Source organism: Syngnathus scovelli, chromosome 4 (genome assembly GCF_024217435.2).
Source record: "Syngnathus scovelli strain Florida chromosome 4, RoL_Ssco_1.2, whole genome shotgun sequence".
Lineage (NCBI taxonomy): Eukaryota > Metazoa > Chordata > Actinopteri > Syngnathiformes > Syngnathidae > Syngnathus > Syngnathus scovelli.
In genome coordinates, this window is record NC_090850.1 from 16,058,681 (window position 1) to 16,079,540 (window position 20,860).

Consider the following 20,860-nt stretch of genomic DNA (forward strand, 5'->3'; position numbering starts at 1 on the left):
GGGCGTGACTGTTTGAATAACGCGAATGAGGTGTGAGGGCCTCTCGCTCACAGCTGAAGTCAAAAGCAGCCATTGCGTCCAATTAGCTTCCATGTCCTCAAATCACATGCTCAACTTGTCGTTTCGTGAGCGTGCGAGCTACCGAACTTTTACACAAATAGTTGTTTGTCACTGGAGTTGTTATTTTGGAAGTTCTGGCATTCTTCAACAATGTATTTTATTATTAGATATATGAGCTAAGAAAAAGATTTTTTTTTTTTTTTGCTGAGCACAGCATCTTTTTTTTTAACACCGTTGTTTCAATTTCCAACTTTCAATGGATTGAAACAGTTAGCGTATGATACAGACTCCAGCACACCTCTCTCCTCCACCTGCCCCCTCTTATATGGATGGGGTGGTTTGAAGGGCGGTGTATATGTGTGTGTGGGGTGGGGTGGGGACGGCAGCAGCGATAGTGGTGGAGGTTGGGGGCATTCTGTTCCCCCTGAGGCTGCCTGCTGGAGCGAGGTGACCCAGCTTGTCGCTCGCTGACCTGTGAGAGGGACATTATGAAGTGTGAGTGGCTGTCACTCTAACTGCTCGTGACAGCACGGCTCCTGGTGCAGCTGTGCCAGGCCACCCCAGCCAGAGAGCTGGCGTCCATGGACGGCCAGGGCCAAGGTGGGGTCCTCGCGACCGTGTCTGTGTCGGGAGGAGAGGGTGCTGAGGGTGTGTTCAGGCCCCTTGTGCTCTCATGGTGTAATGCCTTCTCCATTGATTCCTAAGCTTAGAGGGCGGCCCCGAGGCCCTGCAATGTCAATCCAGCTTCTGTCGGGTTTGGACAACATTGAGGAGTGAAGGAGGAGCTGAGAGACCAGGTGGTCTCCTAAAAGCCAGCAGGGTTAGCACATATCCATAACATTAGAAGCCTGCGATATTTGTTGTGACTAACTGTTTCACCCTCTTGTCACTAAAGAGATTAATCGCAGGCTAAGCTGTGAAATAAATGGAATCATTGTGAGGGGAGTCCCTGCTTCTCTGCCATCACCTGTGCTGCTGTTTGTGACCAATGTTATCCCGGATTGTTAGGAATGTGAGTGATTAGCAAAAACGTTGGTAGGAAGTCATCTAAAAAAAAATCATTTTAGGATCAAACTAGATCTCCATGTGTACACAGAAACTACTGCAGCGATACAGTACAAATAAACTGGTGGACAAAATGTGATGATGAATGCGTTGTATTATTTATGATAGATAGCTTATATTATATTGGGTGTTTTTTTTTTAGTTAATCAATTAGCAGACAGACAATAATACCCATAAAGCTTTATAGCAAAGTGGCAGAGGTTCAGTTTAAGTTCATCCTTATTTTTAGGGTTTTTTTAAGTTATTTTTCTTATTTAGAAAGTCACTGGTATTTTGTATGTGTAGACGGGGGTTCTAAAAAGTATGCCAGCTCGGTGATTGACTAACAATCAGACCAGGTTGTATTCTGCCTTAAGGCAACCCTAAATCAGCTAGGATAGATTTTTTTGCGACGTCTATCTTGCAATCCTGCTGAACACCTCTAGAGTGAGGCGCAAACCTCCGTCCTTATGCACGTGCGCCACTGTCACAGCTGACCTGCGTCCTCTCTCCGGAGGGCCTCTCCCGGTTGCGCCCAGCTGGCGCCTTGCGAGAGGGCTGGGCAGAGGCAGGAGGCTGTGCCAGCTCTACTGGTGCAGAAAGGGACACACCAGGCAGACAGGCCCAGTGTCAGCAACAGAATGCTATCCCCCTGGCTGCGACACAAACATATGCCAGCCTAGTCCATGTAAAATATGCGTGTGTACTGTATGTTTACCGCTGTGGCCCAAACGCATGCACCACCAGCACCAATGGAATCATGCCAAATTTGTTTGGTCCAACTAGGACAAAATGTTTGTTTACACATCGTGAGAGCAAACCTGCTAGCACATGCCTCAAATCAAATCTCCCTACACAGTGGTGGGAAATAATGAATTATGTACTTTTTTTGACTGCATTGCACATTTTTCAGGATCTTGGGTATGCACTGAACACGTAACACAAAATATATTCGTGTGAATTTTTGAGCTGTGTCTTAAACTTTCCTTCAAGTTTCCAAGCACTTGTTGCGAAGTAGCATTCATGTTTTGGGCTAGCCCTTGATTTTTCCAGCCCGGCGTAGCCTGCTTGTGCTCCCCGCTGCCCACCACTCCAGTTTGACCTTCTTCCAGCTGCAACTTTGTTAACCTAACTAAAGCCCCCTGTGTTGACGACAGCGGGGATGCCAGAAACCTTTGCCCATACATTGTTTGTGAACAACTTAAAAACTTCTCCGGAGTCCGGAATTGAAATGTCAAGCAAAAACCACACAAATACTGCAATCAATTCAAGCATCTTTCTATGCTTCTGCAAAAAAATGGATTTGCATATAGTCTTTGATTATATTGTAGGGTTTATGTGTGTTCATCCAAACTTCCTTATTGGTTTCTATGTGTGTGTATGTGTGTTGACCTGTTTCACACAGGGAGACCCCCAATTGTGCTCCGATAGCCAGCCGAGCTCAGTCGAGCAGAGCCTGTATGCTCAGTGGCATTTCACACGCCCAAACGTGTGCACGTAAACACACATGAGTACCATTTATCTAGCTGGGGTCGCATGTGACACATGCGGAAGGTTGGGGGGGGGGGGGATCTGAGCGGGGGCTCAGATATTGAAATAATGGTCTCCCCTCATAAAAGCTTTGCACTAGACTGCAAGTCTTAACTTAAGACCACCTTGTCTGCCGCCCCTCAGAGCGCTTCCAAGCAGACTTCCGTTTTAAAAGTTACACACCTTTTATAATCAAGTCAGAACCTTTTTGAGGTCGCCCACGCGGAAGATGTAGTCGCCTATTTTTGCACAGACACTTTTTGAGATGTGTGTGTGAAGGTGGGCTATAGTGTCTCAGCTCATCCAACTGTGAGATGCTCCTTTCCCCATACGGCTATCATCTCACTAATGGTGTTTGTATCTGTTCTCCATAGGAGGCAAATGAAGCTTTTAAGCCAGGTGGATGGAGGGAAGGGTGAGGAGGCCTTCCCACTGAAAAGATTAATTGACTTTCTGCAAAATGTCACTTATCCTCTGACTGGTGAGTGCTTCCGTGCTTGGGCTATGAAATAATATCATTGTTACTTGCAGCAATTTGCATGGTGGAGAGTGAAGGCAAAAATCGGAGAACCCACGTTGTGCAGGTGTATCTACCGATGTATTTGCAGTAGATGGCTCATCTTGTTTCTATAACTTCAAGCATGGATTTGGTTGTGATGGATGAAACCGATGTAACGATGAACAAAGACTAAGGTTCCCCACCCCCACCCCGCTGTAGATTCCGTCACCACCCACAGCTGCACAGACTTCTCCTGTCACGGTGATAATCTCTTTGTCACCATCCGTCTGTTGCAGATTTGTACGTCTGATTCGGTGAATGTCCGAGTGGCTGGTCTGACTTCAGTGCCACAGGATGTTCGTGGCACTGTTTCTGTGTGTGTGTGTGTGTGTGTGTGTGTGTGTGTGCGTGCGTGCGTGCGTGCGTGTGTGTGTATCACTGCCATAGGTGGTGGGATCTGCATCCCTGTCAAAATGAGTAACTGTCCAGATTTACACTAGAATATTAAGGGCTTAAAGACTGCAACAGGTCTTCAAACCAGAAAGAAACCAAACATTCTACCACGTAAGAAGTATTTCCTTGGAAATGCGTTATATTTTCTTAATTGAGCTAGCTAATTTCAAGAACTGTTTACAAATTCACTGAATTTACAAGAACATTTCTCTTCTCCTTTTATGTAGCTTACTTTAAGAAATATACACTAATAAATATCAAAAATAGCTAAGAAATAACTATCAAAAACTATCCTAAAAACAAACGATTTGGACTTGATTCAGGACATTAAAAGTAGAAAGCGATATAAGTGAAGCGCACCTTTAACCAGATTCGGTCAGATAAATATGGAATTAACATCGAGAATATGAAAGGCATTGCTTGGATTAATTACTGGTTGAAAGTTTTTGTTTTTCTTCAAGCTCCTTTTCCCTTCCTTTGCCTTTCATTCCCTCGCCTGACGACACCTTCTGTTGTTTGCTCTCCCCTTGTCACTCCACTGCAATCATCCTCGCAGGGGGCCTTGTCATCTCTATCTACTCATATCCTCCACTCCTGTTCGCTTGGAGCACTACTGCACTTAAATGTCAGGCTTGATGAGCCAGCCACACCCACCTGCCACATCAACTCAGAGCCCGCTAAAAGCTTTTATGGAAGCAAGTTTGAGCCCGGTGGTTGATACAAATTAAAGACTTTCTTCTTTTCTTTTTTGGGAGGCATCTTGGCAGGGAAGACAGAACTTTTGTAAGGAAATGAAATGTGGCCCTGAGAGTGTTACTGGTTGCCATCTAGTGGCTTCACATGCTAAAAGGTGTCGAACATAGTAATAAGTAAAAGTTATTTTATTTATGATGCAATCATTTTACTTGAGGTATTATGACATTTGCATGACAGAAAACATGTCCTTCCATTAAAAAAAAAAAAAAAGAAATAATAAGTTGAATCATGTGTGCAGGGTTGCTTCCTCAGATGGTATTTTTCAGTTTTTTATTTAATTTAACAGTTGAGTAGGATTTAGCATTGTTTAAAACAATGATGTATTATTTTAAAGAGAGCCATATAGACTGTAAACCATCCATCCATTTTCTGAACCGCTTAGTCCCCACGGGGGTCGTGGGTGTGCCGGAGCCTATCCCAGCCGTCATCGGGCAGTAGGCGGGGGACACCCTGAACCGGTTGCTAGCCAATCGCAGGGCACACAGAGACAAACAACCATTTGCACTCACACTCACACCTAGGGACAATTTGGAGTGCTCAATCGGCCTGCCAAGCATGTTTTTGGGATGTGGGAGGAAACCGGAGTGCCCGGAGAAAACCCACGCGGGCCCGGGAGAACATGCAAGACTGTAAACCAATGTAGCAATTTCCTTAAAGTTGTAAGAAATATATATCAATTTTTCAATATCTCTTTATTTCTAGTTCCTGATTGTAATATGGTTGATACTGACATCAGCACCAACACCTGGTATCGGCACTCGCCCATCCCTAGTTCTGTAAGACTCGCCATACAAACACAGAAATCCATATGAAGAGACATAATTAAGACAAATACTACTATTTGCAATCATATTTTTTATTTGTAAAACTTTGGCATGTTAACCAACCATTTAGATGATTAGCCAGGTATCTACACCCATAAACGGATGAATGATACAATATAATACTATGTACACTCTGCCCGCACAATATTTACAGTCTCAATGCTTGCTCCTCACTATACATCATTCATTATACACAACTGAACCTCGTCCAGGTGATTTAGTGCAACCATATGTGCAGCCTAAATAAATGAACAATATTTACAGCGTTACCTCAAACATGTTTTGACTGATAAAACATATCAGTCGTACCCGACTTTATGCTACCTGACTCAACTGTGCAGTGCAAATTGTTTCATTCAGATTCTTATATTCACTAACTGGCACAATCTAACGGCATCCAATCCAAGAATATATAAATATTTTTATTCATCATATTTTTCCACCATAAACATTTTTAGTCCACCTTTTGGGGTCGGTGAGATATCATTAGATTGCACTGGTGTACCTACGACTATGTCTGACGGATGTACAATGAAAATGTGACTACAACAGCATTGATGTATCGCTACGATTGTATTTATGAGCGATGATTATTGTGTGAATATTGAACTACATTTCACTGCACAGCAAAGGGTGCTACTCATTTGCAAAAACAGCTTCAATTTTACCTCGTGCAATTAGCATCTTACATAGAAATGTTGGACACTCATTTATTTGGCTTTCAAAGCTACAAGCAAACAGAAGCTTAAATGGCAGCAATCGTTGATCACAGAATAATTTCAGGTTGGTTCATTCTAAAAAGGTTTGCTATGAATGTGGTGCTCGCTGTCGAGCCATGCTGACTACTTGTAAGCCGAGTAACAATGTCATAAAGCAACACGACACCAGTTGGATGAATGTAATACCTTCACAGCTACATGGTCCATGAGACAGGAGTGACTACTTTTTGTTTTGGACTGTAGAGGTTCTAAGCTGCAGCTAAGGAGGACAACCACAAATACACCATCAAAGGATTTGAGCTTGTTGTTACTGCACTGGTGACGTTAACTCAGTTCACTTTGAAATATATACGTACATTTAACGAAGCAAAGAGTGTGGATTGAAGTAAGTAAGCATGAAATGCTGAGTGGCTACTTTTATTGATTTGCCTATCAGATCAGGTCAGCTACTGAACCAAATGGATGGTGATTAAGCTGCAGCTCACTACACGTTTGAATACTGAGCCATACAAGACCAAACAATAGTAAAACATTCACATTGAAGAGATTTCCTTGGAAATATGTATTTTAACACTGGTTTGTCAATGTTATTAAAGCATGGTTTGTCCAATGTCATTTGGTTTAAATTATTAGAAATATACTTTCACAGGACACATATGAGGTACAAGATGTTCTACATCATTTCCTCACTCATATAGCATACTGAAGCTGAAAAGTATCCAAAATATTTGAAACATCTCTTTGTATGCAGCGCAGTGCATTTGCATTGGCATTTGCATGCATTTGTGCCTTATGAAGAGTCCAGTGTGTGTCCTCTCTTAAAATGGCAACTGTGAGCAAACTGGCACATTTGACAAAGGCCACTGCAACTATAGTATTTGGAACCAGAATTTTAGACATCTAATTCCAGAGGCAAGCATGAAAGAGTTATTCTTAGGGAATTATTTATAAATCATATTATACTGCTTTATCTACCCCTTTTCTTTAAGGTCTGAATTAATGACTGTACTCCCAACTTTCTTCATTTCTCTCCGCTGAGCCAAGCTGGAGGACTGAACAGGTTCTAGGACCGGAGCTGGAGTACAACGCCTCAAGGCTGAATAGGTGGCGGACAGCGCTCCCTGATGGACGGAAGGAAGACACATAATAAACATCAATAAATGGTAAACAGCGTCACCTAACGGACACAAAAAACATGGCATCTGCATATTGACACAATAGTTTGAGTTGTGACTGTAAATTGGCTTTTGAGGTCTATGGCTGGTGAGACAGACATTAGAGTCAGATTTACAAATTTATAAATGAGTTGTGTATTTGCCATTAATTATCAGGCTGATACTAAAAACTGATATTGTCTGGGCTGATGTTTGAAGTGGGTCTCAGCTGTTATAAGAGGACATAAAATAAGAACTACCTTAACAGTGAGCATATCTTGTCTTTTGAGGACTTTATCAGAGAGTTGGTCTCTCCCCACAATCCAAGGATGGCGAAGGACCTATAAAGAAAAGTTTCATCGTAATTCCAACACCTTATACATACACTAACAAACATGCATATTTGTGATAAAGGAAATAGAAATCATTTTCTGTGCTTTTTTATATATTACAAAATGTACTAAACAGTCACAATATTGGGAATAATACACTTTGCATACCCCTGAGAAAAAAATAATCTGACTTTAAAAGGTAATGCTGAATTGACTTCACTATAAGAGAAGTATTTTGTAATTGAAATGTTGATTGTTGATACAGCTCTAAAATGGTCTTTTCTTGTCATTTTATTTGGTAGTGGTTGAGGTGAAAAATTCAAGTTACCTGAGGGGCAGTCAGGCGCTGATGGGGGTCAACATGGAGCATCTTAGTCACAATATCCTGTTGAACACATACAGACACATTCACAGTTATGTTGGATTGACCCACAAAATAGAAGCAGTGTTTGTGTACGGATGTAAAATAAGCACAAACCTTGGCAGCGTCTGACACCAAGTCCCAGTTACCTCCGCTGATGATGAATTTACCACAACCAATTTGAGCGAGAATTTCCTCTGCTGAGTCTTCATGACTGCTGGCAAATGGACTGAAACTTAAGGGGAGATAGGAGAGTGAGATTAGGGGCACTGAAGTCACTGCAGGAACTTGTCACCTTACCCAGCAATCATGGTGTACAGCAAGATTCCCAAGCTCCAAATGTCACAAGCAGCATCATAACCCTGCTTCTTTAGAACCTGCCCACGAAAAAGACAAAAACGCATGCCCATAGAATCCCAAGGGTTTCATCTATATCTTTATTTTAATTTTACCTCCGGTGCCATGAACGTTGCTGTGTAACATGGGGTCATCAGTAAGCCATTTTCAGCTCGCAGCTGTTTGGCAAAACCAAAATCGCATATTCTGATGCATTCTGGGAGTCCTCTGTCATCACAGTAGCAAATGTTGCTGGGTTTCAGATCCCTATGCACAACCTGAAAAAGGCATATAATCATTTTTGAATTTTCTCGAACAATCACTCCCAGGAGTGAAACAAACAAGCAATATTTTGTAGCTGTTGCATTAATCTTACCCCCTGGGAATGTAAATACTCCACAGTCTTGGTCAGTGTGCAGATGATGTCGGATGCATCTTTCTCTATGAAATTTGGCACGGTCAAAACTCTGTCAAGCAGCTCACCTCCTCTCAACAAATTCTGAACCAGGTACACATGTTGGCCATCATCAAACACCTAAAGATGGGAGCATGCAGACAGATTAATGTAAAAATAATGAAAAAAGAACTCCAAAATTGAATTATAGGTTGCGTCAATTCAGATTCAGATTTCACATACGTCCTTCAATGTGTTGATATTGGGATGCTGTCCATATCTTAGAAGAATCTCAATCTCTTCAGATGGATCTTTCCTTCCTCTCTCAATAATCTGCAAATCAGAATCACTCATCAGCATGTCCACAAAAAGTACAATTTATTCATATTTAATTATACTGCAAATATATTTCTTGTGATGGTAAAAAGCGGTTTCGAAGGCCACAATCTAATGACGATGATTATGGCTACCACAAGTGGTATGCTGGCACCCTCTAGTGGGAAGTGAAAGACTGATGCTTTGATTGTCAGTCACACATTCATGTTATGGTTTTTCAGAAGAAAATGTTTTGTGCATAGTTACATACACACACCTTTGAATTCCCACCCTATGTTTACCTTCACTGAATATTCCACAGCGGTCACTCTATGAAGACATCTCTTGTAGACTGAGTTGTTTGCCTGGCCTAATTCCTCCTTCAACTCATAAATGTCACTGAAGGCCACATCACCTCGGAGATGCTACAGTCACACACACATGCATGATTATTTGTAATAATAGATTGAGAGGGTCATGGTGTGACTTAATTGTGTACCTTTGCAATCGGATTAATGGTGTTGCCCTCCTGGCGGGCAGGTAGAACGTTGGCCACACTTGGTTCTTGACTTTGATTGGTGGCAACAAAACTGAAACCACGGAACAGCTGGTGTGTGTTTGCACTGGGTGGGATGCCAGGAGAGTCTACATTGGCAAAGATGTACAAGACCACATGTAGAAGCAGACACCTTGGTTTTTAACTCATTTTGGTTTAAAATGTGACTACATAGGTATGTTTTGTGGTTACCAGTGGGTGTTCTGGAGGTGAACTCCGGGTCAAAGTGAAAAGTGTCCTCGGGTCTTCCAACGGTTGGTTTGAATGGTGGCCGAATTTCTTTCCTGTACAATTTCTAAAATGAAACAATAATTAAATTAGAATCACAATGACACATTTGACCCTGAAATTGAATATTGAAAATGACAGTGTATAATGGGTTTCTATTATACATATATATATATATATTCTTAATACATTTCATTTTATTCTCACCTGATACCACCACCCTTCAATTAGTAAAAATAAAAAGTGTAATACTTCACTTTTCCTATAGGTGTCTCTACTTAATAGAAAATACCTCACTGAGCCTTAAACTGAATAAAGGGTGCCTGACTGTCACAGCCACTTGGTTTCAGTGTTGGTCGACAATAGACGTCAAATAAAACTATCTTTATTGTGCAATCTAGTGATGCTAATTGTGACGGCAAAGAGTTCGCTGGGTGAGATTTATAAGGTTATAACCTCGCTCACAGATGATCAAACATCCCTACTAGAATGGCCATTAAAGCTAATAGGATTAGTACGTTACAATATAATTTGGGGGACTGGCACAAATGGGAGGTAAATGGTTCTGTTAGATGTCTAGTGGCCAGCTCTTAGCTGCGGGGTGTAGTGTACAGCTACGAATCATATAAAAATAGTAGTCATCATATACAAAATGTTTTTAAAGTCACCGTGCATCATACAATTTTACACATTTGCATGTCTTAACATTGCATACTAAAATGTCAGCGCACTCACATTCCACTTGATCGATGCGAAAAAACAATGACTCTTGATTTCATCCACCCCATCGGGTCCTGCACCTGTGAATCACACATTTATTGTAATGTTTTTTTTTTCCAGGGTTGCCGGGAGTTGAAGTCTATCCAACCGAGACCTGGAGCCTTGACTAAATCACACGGTAAATGTAAAGTATCATAACATAAGGTCTAAATGATTTTAATGTACACAATACCTAGACGGTTAGCAGGGTTCCTCTTGAAGAGCGCTCTTAATAAACTCTGCACCTCAGGACTAAGGAACTGTGGCATCCCCAATTTGGCCCTTCAAAAACATAAAAAGAAACATTCAACTTTCCATAAATGAAGTCATGTTTTTCATTTGTGTGCTTCATTTTGTCTCTTCTATTACGAGACCAATTGACAGTCAGTTAATCAACTAATTTATTCTCATCCCTAATGAAAACAATACTAAGTGCATCACTACTTAAGAAAAACGCTCAATGACTAAGATGATTTAATCTTACTTTAGAATAAGGGCCATTGTTTCTTTACGATCTTTTCCTTGGAACGGCAACGATCCTGTCAGCATCTCAAACTGCAAGACCCACAAGAATACTCTTCAGAACAAATTGCACTTGGTGCTAATGTACAACAAGAGGGCTAAAAGAACAAACAAATATTACCATTAATACCCCAAATGACCACCAGTCAGCACTTTGTGTATGCCCCCTCCTGTTCACCACCTCTGGAGCCATATACTCTATGGTTCCACAGAAGGAATACGCTCTTTTGTCATGGTCGATTGCTTCCTTACTCAAACCAAAGTCTGGTGGCAGAGAAATTGTCTACGTTTAGAAGGAGGGGCAAGAAAAAAACAACAACTTCAAGGTAGGCACACTTGGATGTACTTACCGGTTATCTTTATATGTCCTTCTTCATCCAGAAGAATGCTGTCGAGAAAGATGAAAATTGATACATCAATCAAAAAAATAAATGACCGAGCAATCACATAAACATAACGTCCATTGGCTGAGACAGCAAAAGAAATGTGCTTATACTTTTCAGGTTTGAGGTCCCTGTAGATGATTCCCAAGCTGTGCAAGTGGTCCAATGCCAAAGCCAATTCTGCAAGGTAAAACTTGACATCCTCTTCTGTAAACATCACCTGGAAGAAAAAAAGAATAGACATATCAAAAAACATCCAACGCAGTGACACTGCAGGGAGAAAATATGCTACAGTATAGTCTTGGGAACTTTCTTAAATCTGTGTTCTACACAAACGTGGCTTGACATTGTTTAAACCTGACAAATACCAAACTAACCTCTTTTGATAGACGAGTGAAAAGGTCTCCCCCACGGAGGAAGTCTAGGATTAGGTAGAGCTTCCCTTCTGTCTGGAAGGCTACACACACACACACATACACACACACATACACACACACACACACACACGCACGCACATAGACACACACCAGATATGACACATCGGGGCTTAACAACTGCGATAAGGCTTTAGGATAATCACAGTGTTATTGCTCAGCACGTATTTAGAGTTGAAAAGGTGAAAAAGTGAGCCTGTTCCAACGTAGTAAATTTGTTAAGTAACAGCTTTGAGTAAAACATATCACTTTGAAACATTGGGTTGGCGAATTAAACAGAGTTTACCGTAGTGCAGTTTGACTATGAATGGGTGGTTGACCTCTGCCAAAATGTCTCTCTCCATCTTGGATCGCACACGATCTCGAACTTGGAAGGAGAGATGAAGAGATTTGATATAAACATCCTTCTGGTAAATCTGCATTGCATTTACTTGATTTAAAAACATATATGTATTTCATACTTTTAGAAGAAAAATCACTGAAATCACTTCTAGAGGGCCTTCAGAAGTCATTTGCAACGCTACCTTTAAGTGTGGCTTTTTTCAGGACTTTCATTGCATACAGTTGTCCTCGGTCCACCCCTCTGATCTTTCGCACCAAAAATACCTGAAAATGATCAAGTTCATCCATCAGCGTTGTCAGTAATACATTATCACTGATGGAGTGGTAGAGCGTTGTTTGAGACGTCAGATTTCCAATATGTACCTTTCCATAGGATCCCTGTCCAAGTACCTTGAGTAGCTGAAACTGAGACGGGTCAGCTTTCTCAAAGCCTTCTTTAACATGGTGGCTGATGTCTATCTCCTTGAGTATGCTGTCATCCTAGAAGAATGAAACAGAATTGCAGCCATTTTTGTTACTGTTGAAGTATGGGAGCAGAATTGCAGCGGCACTAATTTCAAGGGCAAACTGGAAGAAAAGTTTTGGCCAATTCATGCAGAAACATATTTACAAGGTTTTGTCGGTGTTAGTTTCTGCTGAAGATGTTTGAAGGTCAGCGCTCTTGTGTTCCTCATAAATCATTCAGCCATGAATTTTACAGACCTTGTTTTGTGCACCGGTAACAGTTCCCAGTACATTGTGCAAGTTCCAAAGGTGAGACATAGAATTTTGAAAAATGTGTTGATAAGATAAATAATCAAGATGAGCAAAGGCGTGTGGTCCAACCCGCTGATAATGAATCAATGTGTTAAGTGTGTCCTTGCATCAGAATATGTCTTTAAGGAAAAACCTAGTACATTGAAGCCCCAACGTAAGACTGCCATAATGAAATACCAACATGCATTTGAATTTTCATTACCAGGTGAAAGCTAACAATAATGCATCAAGGGCCATTGACCTCAAATGTACACAGGCGGTGAAGCATAAAGCCTTTTTTCAGCTTATTCAGTCAGTTTAATCGAGCATATGATTATGTGCCAAACTGCAGTATAGCACATTCATTTAAGCTGAACTGGATGCCATTTTGATGGATTACTTTTTGATGGATCCTGGTATGTATTTATGAAAAGGAATTGACAGTTACCAGTCACAAAAAAGACATTGCTAAAAATGGAGAAACATTGCAAAACCAAGCATGTTTGTGTTTGGTAAACAACTCATAACAGTTATGGATGATAGACACTTTTGAAACTATAGACCCAACACAAATGTTTTATTTAGCATCTAAATAAGCTCAATCACCATCTACTACAGATCACAGCTGTCAGCCTCATGCATGGACGAAATGGACTAACATGCCGCTTACAAAGACCATCAGGGCAAAATGATATGCAAAAAGGAAACTTAACTTCTGTGTATCACAAGAGGTTGTCAGTAACAGTGGCAACATAAGATGGCTGACCTCTGGCTTCAGCAATTATTAACCCATTCATATATACTGTAAGTCCGTGGCCCCATGTTGCTGTTGTTAAATGCTTCCGCCATGTTGCTTAGCCACTGTTGCTGAAGTGCTTGCTCATGTCAGGATCCTTTGAGCCCAAGGAGAAACAATTTTAAAACCCTGGTATTGTTCTCGTAAATGCAAATTTGCCTCTCTGGCCTTTTCTTGCAGGTGCATGAATCATCCAAGCATCATATTACTTACTGACACTGACCGACAACCTAGCAGGTAAATGGACGAGTAAATATCTTTATTTATATAGTGCTTTCACAACAGCATATAAAACATTTGCAATAGTGCACAATATTAACTATATGCTTTGTTGTTTGAAGCAGTTATAGATGAAGATGAGTGTCTTTCATCTATTTATATAACAAAATACAAAGTGAGCCGCTAAACAACATGCTGCCACCCTGTCCGGCTCTGATCTGTTTGGGCTATAAATAGACCACCCTTGCCGTGGTATCCACTGAATCAATCTGTCTGAATCCATTCATCTATCAAGCCGCCTGCCCGCTGGTTTGCTCATCTGTCTGAGTGCATTCCCAAGACGCCTGCCTTTCTCTCGGGCAAAGCAGTAGCCAGCTGAGGTGTCCTGGACCCCCGGACAGGCAACGACATTGGTGACACAGCAGCAGCAGTGACCTCACGCCACATTCCATCCCACAACAAACCAAAGGACACACAGCACTACCATGCTGCATAACCGTTTTTAAAAATCCAGCCATACAATGGACATTGTAAACACCTTGAGCTCATGTCATTAAGATGATCTACAACATACCTACACATTTTGATGGTAATATTATACACACACACGGGCGCGCACACGCACACGATGTTTTGTTAAATTTTAAAAACACTTTTGAATTTTCAAACTATTGCTGAGTAACTTGTTAAATTTGTTCACATTGTCATCAATTATATGATCAGTGTGAAATTGCACAAATAGTGAAAATGTCTTCACTTTGCCATGTTTTAGGTTGAAAAGCTCTATAATGCACAGGAAGCAGGAAATATGTCGCTGGATCATTAAAACAAATGACCAATGTAAGTATACAATACAATACAGCCATTTAAACAATGCACTAATCGATTGTACAATTTGTCCCAGACAGGCCTCTATTTTCCCTCATAAATTTTGGCATGCACATGAGCGCACGTCACGTATTATGGGATGCTTTCTGATCAAAACGTGGTTTACTGCACCTGCAGGCTACAAACGTGACCCACCTCCAGCTGACAGAATCCCGTCGCGTTCTTGTTCCGGGCGGCCTTGTTCTTCAGGTAGATGGAAAACCATCTCTTCACAGTGAATTTTCGCGTGCTGGTGTCCATGGCAACGATCAGACCTGCGCATCTGTTCCCTTCGCAAAGGACATGTCTCCGTGTGGAGGTAAACGCGCACGGACGATCGGATTTGATGGTGTCTCTAATAGCGAGGCGATTCCTCCGCTTGTCCCGTCATGACGCGGTCGATGTGGCGTTTGAATTTCGCCATTATTTCCATACAACCCGCAATCGCCTTCTCACCTACTGTTTATCCCGGAGCTTCCGTATCGTTTTCTATGCGCATGAAGGACAGGTGAACCGGTTAAATCGAGTGTTGGGTAAGAAGGGGTGAGGTGCAGCCTGACATCAGTTGCCCATGCGTGTGTTGATCCTCACCCTCCTCTTGCCGCTTCCCTCTTCCTCCCAACAGCATGCAGCAACAGCTGGCGAGATCACGTGGTGTCACCTTGTTTGTCTCCCATCGCATCCTTTCTCATTTAACCTCACTCTGATGGAGGCAAAAATTGAGCGCAATGATTCTGAAAGCAGGATGTGGGAAAACAAGTCGGAACAGAACAGCCAATGGAAAAATGTGACATGCTGTGGATGACATCGATCTTTCAAATCAATACTGATTGATTGAATTATGCAGCGCTGTCCTGGGGGGGGGGGGGGGGGGGCAGTGCGCGTGTACGTGCACGGATCTGTCATATCAGCAGCTTTGCATAGCTGCAGTGTTGCATAAGAAGGGGTGGGAGGTTATGCTGTGAATGAATTTTGCACTCTACCTGGGTCAAGTGACCAAAGCAAAATCCATTTTTTTAAATTTGATATTGTTAATACCATTACCACAAAACAGACCAGCAGCAAAAAGTATTAACCTTGGCCGAGAAGGGTATGGTATTTCCCCATGTGGGATTGTAATTCATAACATCTTTTCCTACCTCACCCAAAGACAGCAAAATGAATTCTGAACATGTTTCAGATTCTACCCAAAAATACTGCAGAGTACTGTACGGCATTTCTCTAATGTTAGTCATAAGATGCAGTCTGCTGTGTCGTATGGAGTAGATTCAGGATTATGGACATGGTGTCTCTGTATAGATAGGATTAAAGCTCTGTAAGGAGATCACAATATTAATATACATGCAGAAAGACAGGCTGAAATACAGCATCAGCGCAATACAGCTACTCACTTGCTACAACAATCTAATGAGATTAGATCCACAAGAGGCGGAATCATCAAGTCTGCCATTGCAAAGACAATGCTTAAATTTGACATTCATGTTGTTACAAGGTAACCAAAAATAGAAATCCATCCATTCTCTATAACCACATATACGTTGAGGGTTACGTTAACAATAGAAGCACTTTTTTTGGGGATATTGCTAAACAAAACTGAGCATTATTTTCCTGGTAATGTAACTTTTCTTGAACCTATTGAAAAGTTGTGTTGGTGCACACAATTAAGGGGCTAGTCACTAGCCGCTAGTGCATAGTCGTAGGAATTGATGCAGAATTGGTACAGTAACAAGACAAAACTCACACACAAAATGAATCATATTTTTTATTGAAATCCAACATATTCTGATGATTACTTCCCATTATGCATTTACATTAAAAATAAAATGGCACCATAAACTGAGAACCATAGCAAATTTTCTTCTGCACGCTGTTCCCTGAAAGTTGCATTACAATCCTAACAGTAGCGTATGATTCCAATAAACTTGCTCTGTCCTAGAATAACATATTTTATATCACTAAACTAAATCATCATTAATTCGTGCTGCTCTTAAATCATTGCATTCGCCAAACACAGTCTACTATATAAGACGACGACATAGATTTTAATACTGTTAGTGTAAACAACCTAAAATAGATCATGGTTGGATATGAAAACAATTTTTCACATACTGAAAAGACGTAACTCAACAAAATGAGACTTGTGCAAAAATAAAATAAAAACAAAGATACTGTGGCACAATTATATTGATGATATTATAAAGAAAAAAAGGAAGCTCATTGATTTATTAGTAGATGGGTTCAACCTATAAACAGACAGATGAAAAATGGAAATCGTTTTGGTATTGACTACAAGTATTGCAGGACAATAAATTGGAGTAAGCATTCCTATTTCAGTCTGTGTGCATTGTGACTCGCTTGACATCAGTACAGTTAACGGTAAAAGTATTTTTGTGTACTGTATCTATAGGTTTGTCAACGCTGTAGTGTTGTAGTGTTTGCTTTTCAAAGAGGTGGATAGTAAACTGGTGCGTCTTCATCACAGACACTGTACGGAGAGGAAGAGATCTCTTTCTCACAATCCAAGAGGGAGAAGTCGGGGCTGAAACAAATCTCGATCTGAGCCAAAACCTGCACATCGCCATTCTGGAAAACACATCAAATACTGAGGTGAACTCAACACACTGTGAAAGAAATTTATAGAGATTCCAACATCCATTTAAGACGCTCATACCTTAGATGGATGGACACATTGTATCTTAGGTGTGACGCCATAGAAGTTTTCTATGACTGCTTCAAGTTGAGAAAACTACAAAATGAAAAACGCCATCCCACATCAAATAAAAACAACACAAATATAGAGTACATACTGCAATAATGATGCTCTAGTCTCGATTTGCGCGCAAATTTACGTTTTTGCAAACCAAGGTTAGTTATCAATCTGTTGTATGGAAGGCAACAAGCACGGTTAATTGTGGCTTCTGTCATTGAGTGGAAGAGTATTTCATAGTTTTGCTGTCGCAATGTGTCAGTGGCAAAAATACCTGCAGATGAGCAAAGATGTATATTTTGTAGCAAATAAAACAGTCTAAGACCAATTACTGAAAACTGGATAATTTGGATCACAGTTGCAGGCAATTATTGTTCCACACCTCTCTATGTGATGCATTCCAATACAATATGCTGTAAACAGAAATACTTACTTTGTAATATTTTTCAGATGGGATAATGTCAAATTTCCTCAGGATACTACAATGACAAAGACAGAAATAGAATTATACTGTGGACATTATCAAATTAACTGTAAACGTGTTTTGGCAGTCTGCAGGTTTTCAGTACCTATTCAAGTCCACTTTATGGTACAGTTCCAGTGCTTTGCTGAAGTATTTATGTTGACTGTTAAGCGCAGGTGCTTTGGCAGCACATGTGCCATGTTTGGACCATTCGTACTTCCTGTAGCCATAGAATATAGCATTTACTTTCCGGAAGTACAACAAATCATAAACACCCAAACACACTTCAGAGGTGATGAACTGTCTCCAAGTTAATCATTTCAATAGGTGAATTTTGATTAAAAGAAGAACTATTAACTGAATTACTGATCTTCTTACCAAAATCCAGATGATGCAGGTTTCAGTAAGTCAGGCCAAGACTTGTCCATGTCTGGGAGCAAGTCCTAAAAATAAACAAGAGTATTATTATCATCATTATTATTATTGTTATTATTAGTAGTAGTAGTAGTAGTTACACTTACAAAAGAAAAGAAAATACCTGTATTTCAGATGTGTTGAAATGCCATGATGCATTACAAAGAATGCCTTTGTTAGGCCTGCAAAATTACAGCATACATTTAATGTGACACATCAGTGTAAGGTTTCAAAGTCAAAAGTCAAAGTCAGCTTTATTGTCAATTTCTCCACATGCCAAAGACACACAAAGAAACCGAAATTTCGTTCCCCCCTATCCCACGGTGACAAGACATGGCTCACAACAGACAAACAAGTAAACAAGTATAACAAAAGCGTGCTGAATAAATAATGAATAAATAACACAACAATAAATAAATAAGAGGAGCAGAAAAAAAAGGAGCAAGTGCGCGTACAGCAGACATTCCCGAAAATAGCGCAACAGTGCCGCACGCTACGCATTTCATTACCTTAGAAAAGGAGAAGAGTGCACTAATGCATTTTTTTGTCATATTTCTGCATAATAATTATGAGAAATTGGCCATTTACAGGCATAGGAAGTCATTCTATGACACACACACATACCAGAGTCCATGCAGTGTCCAGTAGGTGATGTTAGGATGATGACAGGCCTCCACCTGAAATTTATCACAAACATCTGATCTCATCACCTGCATTACACGTTCATAGCAACCTCACAATTAACAGAGAACAATACAAAGATACATTTATCCGATGAAAGAAAAACAGCACCCTCTGGACTGCATGGTGTCACAATCAAAAGCACAGCAGCCTCATGACTGAAATGTCACATGACCCCACAAGCTTCAAAGTCGAGTCAGCGGAAAAAAGCCCATCAAAAATCAGCAACATTTGCCGCTGAGATTAAAAAGGTAAATGATTCATGGATTTGCACTACTAGAAGGCTGAAAGAAACTCACAGAACAGAAAGTGTTGGGCCAGTGGTGGGTGAGGATGAGTTTGTTCCACATGTGTCTACGGGAAAAATCAAACATGTATGCCACAGAGACAATTCTTAATAAATTTACTGAACATTAACAGACAAGAATGCATTGCCACAGAGACAATTCTTAATAAATTTACTGAACATTAACAGACAAGAATGCAGTGCATGTTATCCCCCCCCCCCCCCTTGTACTTACGGGGGTGACATAGCAAAGGCAGAGACTGCTGCCAGACAGAACAGAAGAGGATACCTCAGACTCATGTTGAATCTAAAGATACAAGAAAAACTGTGAATAATTGTTGATCACTGATTATCAGCTCCTACACCAACCATCTAAGGAAACGCTAAAACTGATTAATACAATGTTTACTTGAGTCCTATTATTCCAAAGTAACTACTCTTAAGCACAATTTTTGGCTACTTTACTCACATCTGTTGATAAACAATAACTGAATCTTTGCACTACGCTTTTATTTTCCTCAACAAGAACATATTGCAAATGAAAACGGGCTGCGCAATTTGCAACAACAATAATAATTATTATTGTTATAACCCTAAACCTAACCTAACCCTAAAACTGCTGGTACTAAACGGATCTATTATTTTAACCATTTGTTTAAACAAATATCAGCAGTTTCTCTGCATTTACAAAGACAACGGTGCTCAGACATGACGATAACGTAGTTCTTTTACCCAGAATTTACGAGAGCGGCTCAAGTTCGAAGTCCAATGTCAAAATGCGAGATACATAATGCATGAAATCGAAACGTTTGATGACTCACTGCAAAGCCAGTACGCTTCGCGTGGAACAACTTACTTTTTCCAATGTTGGGAAATTGCTTTGTGAAGGTTGCCGATTTCTATCAGCTCATGTTCGCGTACGACACAGAGATGTTGTCACAGGACGAGTGCGGTTGATGTTTACGTTTTGCATGTACTTCCGTCTCCTACTGGTTGAGCCAATCACGAGTGCCGGTGACCACATTCATGGTCACGTGATACATTTGTCACTCCCTTTATGTACCGCAAAGTGCCTGGGGACGTAACATTATCTGCACTAATTTTGTCCAAAAAAAAAAGGGCTGCATCCCTCAAACTACGTTTTTAAAGTACGAATGCGTTTTGTATGCTTAATTTATGATTGTATTTTGCAGTGTCACAATTCAGATGGTCAACTGACTATATTTAATGGGTCGCTTTCACTAATTCATGTTCATCAGACAGGCTTGATTAAATGTAGGAATTGCCATGGGGCTCTTATTAAATTAATGAGTCATTATGATCTAATGCGAAAAATTAAGCTTGTCACGAGAGCACAAAGAGGGAAACATTCACCGAGCTACAATCTGTCAGCAGGGACTGGAAGAAAATTACCACCACTCAGCTACCACAGAGCTTTGACTTACCAACTTGTCACTGTCTGCCAGCAACATTATGTGCCAAAAATAGAACTGGGCTTTATTGTCACAGTTCCAGCCAACAGGGGCTCCTTTTGACTCAATTTAGAGATGTCAATTAATCTCACCTTGTCACATATTTAGATTTTTTTTTTTTTTTTTTTTTTTTTTTTACAATAGTTCAAGATGAAGTAAACAAAAATAAATCTGGACCATTGGTAATTAGTGATGAGTGATATTAGTCTCGTGTGAAGT

At 40.6% G+C, this 20,860-nt stretch overlaps 2 protein-coding genes and 1 long non-coding RNA gene across 4 annotated transcripts; 1 reads left to right on the forward strand and 2 right to left on the reverse strand.

The window, feature by feature from the left end:
- Window positions 1-5,177: 5,177 nt before the first annotated feature.
- rps6ka2 (ribosomal protein S6 kinase, polypeptide 2) lies at window positions 5,178-15,336 on the reverse strand. 2 transcript variants are annotated; one of them, XM_049718422.1, is made up of 22 exons: window positions 15,210-15,336; window positions 12,365-12,481; window positions 12,184-12,265; window positions 11,946-12,026; window positions 11,603-11,682; window positions 11,339-11,445; window positions 11,193-11,230; window positions 10,964-11,106; window positions 10,805-10,875; window positions 10,514-10,602; window positions 10,297-10,361; window positions 9,526-9,628; window positions 9,277-9,422; window positions 9,080-9,202; window positions 8,706-8,795; window positions 8,445-8,603; window positions 8,185-8,346; window positions 8,033-8,109; window positions 7,850-7,967; window positions 7,700-7,756; window positions 7,300-7,380; window positions 5,178-7,006 (listed from the first exon to the last, which is right to left on the reverse strand). In XM_049718422.1, the coding sequence occupies exons 3-22, from the start codon at window positions 12,212-12,214 to the stop codon at window positions 6,857-6,859; spliced, it is 1,971 nt and encodes a 656-aa protein (XP_049574379.1). In that variant the 5' UTR covers window positions 12,215-12,265; window positions 12,365-12,481; window positions 15,210-15,336; the 3' UTR covers window positions 5,178-6,856. The 2 variants fall into 2 exon arrangements, with proteins under 2 accessions (XP_049574379.1, XP_049574378.1); XM_049718421.1 differs by lacking the exon at window positions 15,210-15,336 and adding an exon at window positions 14,775-14,916.
- Window positions 6,905-14,904, forward strand: LOC125967387 (uncharacterized). Its single transcript, XR_007480721.1, has 7 exons — window positions 6,905-7,048; window positions 10,402-10,459; window positions 11,346-11,412; window positions 13,713-13,769; window positions 14,047-14,164; window positions 14,524-14,591; window positions 14,757-14,904. It is a non-coding gene; the product is annotated as an uncharacterized lncRNA (long non-coding RNA).
- Window positions 15,337-16,367: 1,031 nt separating the features above from the next.
- Window positions 16,368-20,189, reverse strand: rnaset2 (ribonuclease T2). The gene is made up of 10 exons (XM_049718449.1): window positions 20,026-20,189; window positions 19,405-19,476; window positions 19,183-19,237; window positions 18,827-18,879; window positions 18,327-18,384; window positions 18,167-18,231; window positions 17,895-18,008; window positions 17,759-17,804; window positions 17,290-17,364; window positions 16,368-17,201 (listed from the first exon to the last, which is right to left on the reverse strand). Exons 2-10 carry the CDS (start codon window positions 19,467-19,469, stop codon window positions 17,061-17,063), a joined length of 672 nt encoding a protein of 223 aa, XP_049574406.1. The 5' UTR covers window positions 19,470-19,476; window positions 20,026-20,189; the 3' UTR covers window positions 16,368-17,060.
- Window positions 20,190-20,860: the final 671 nt, after the last annotated feature.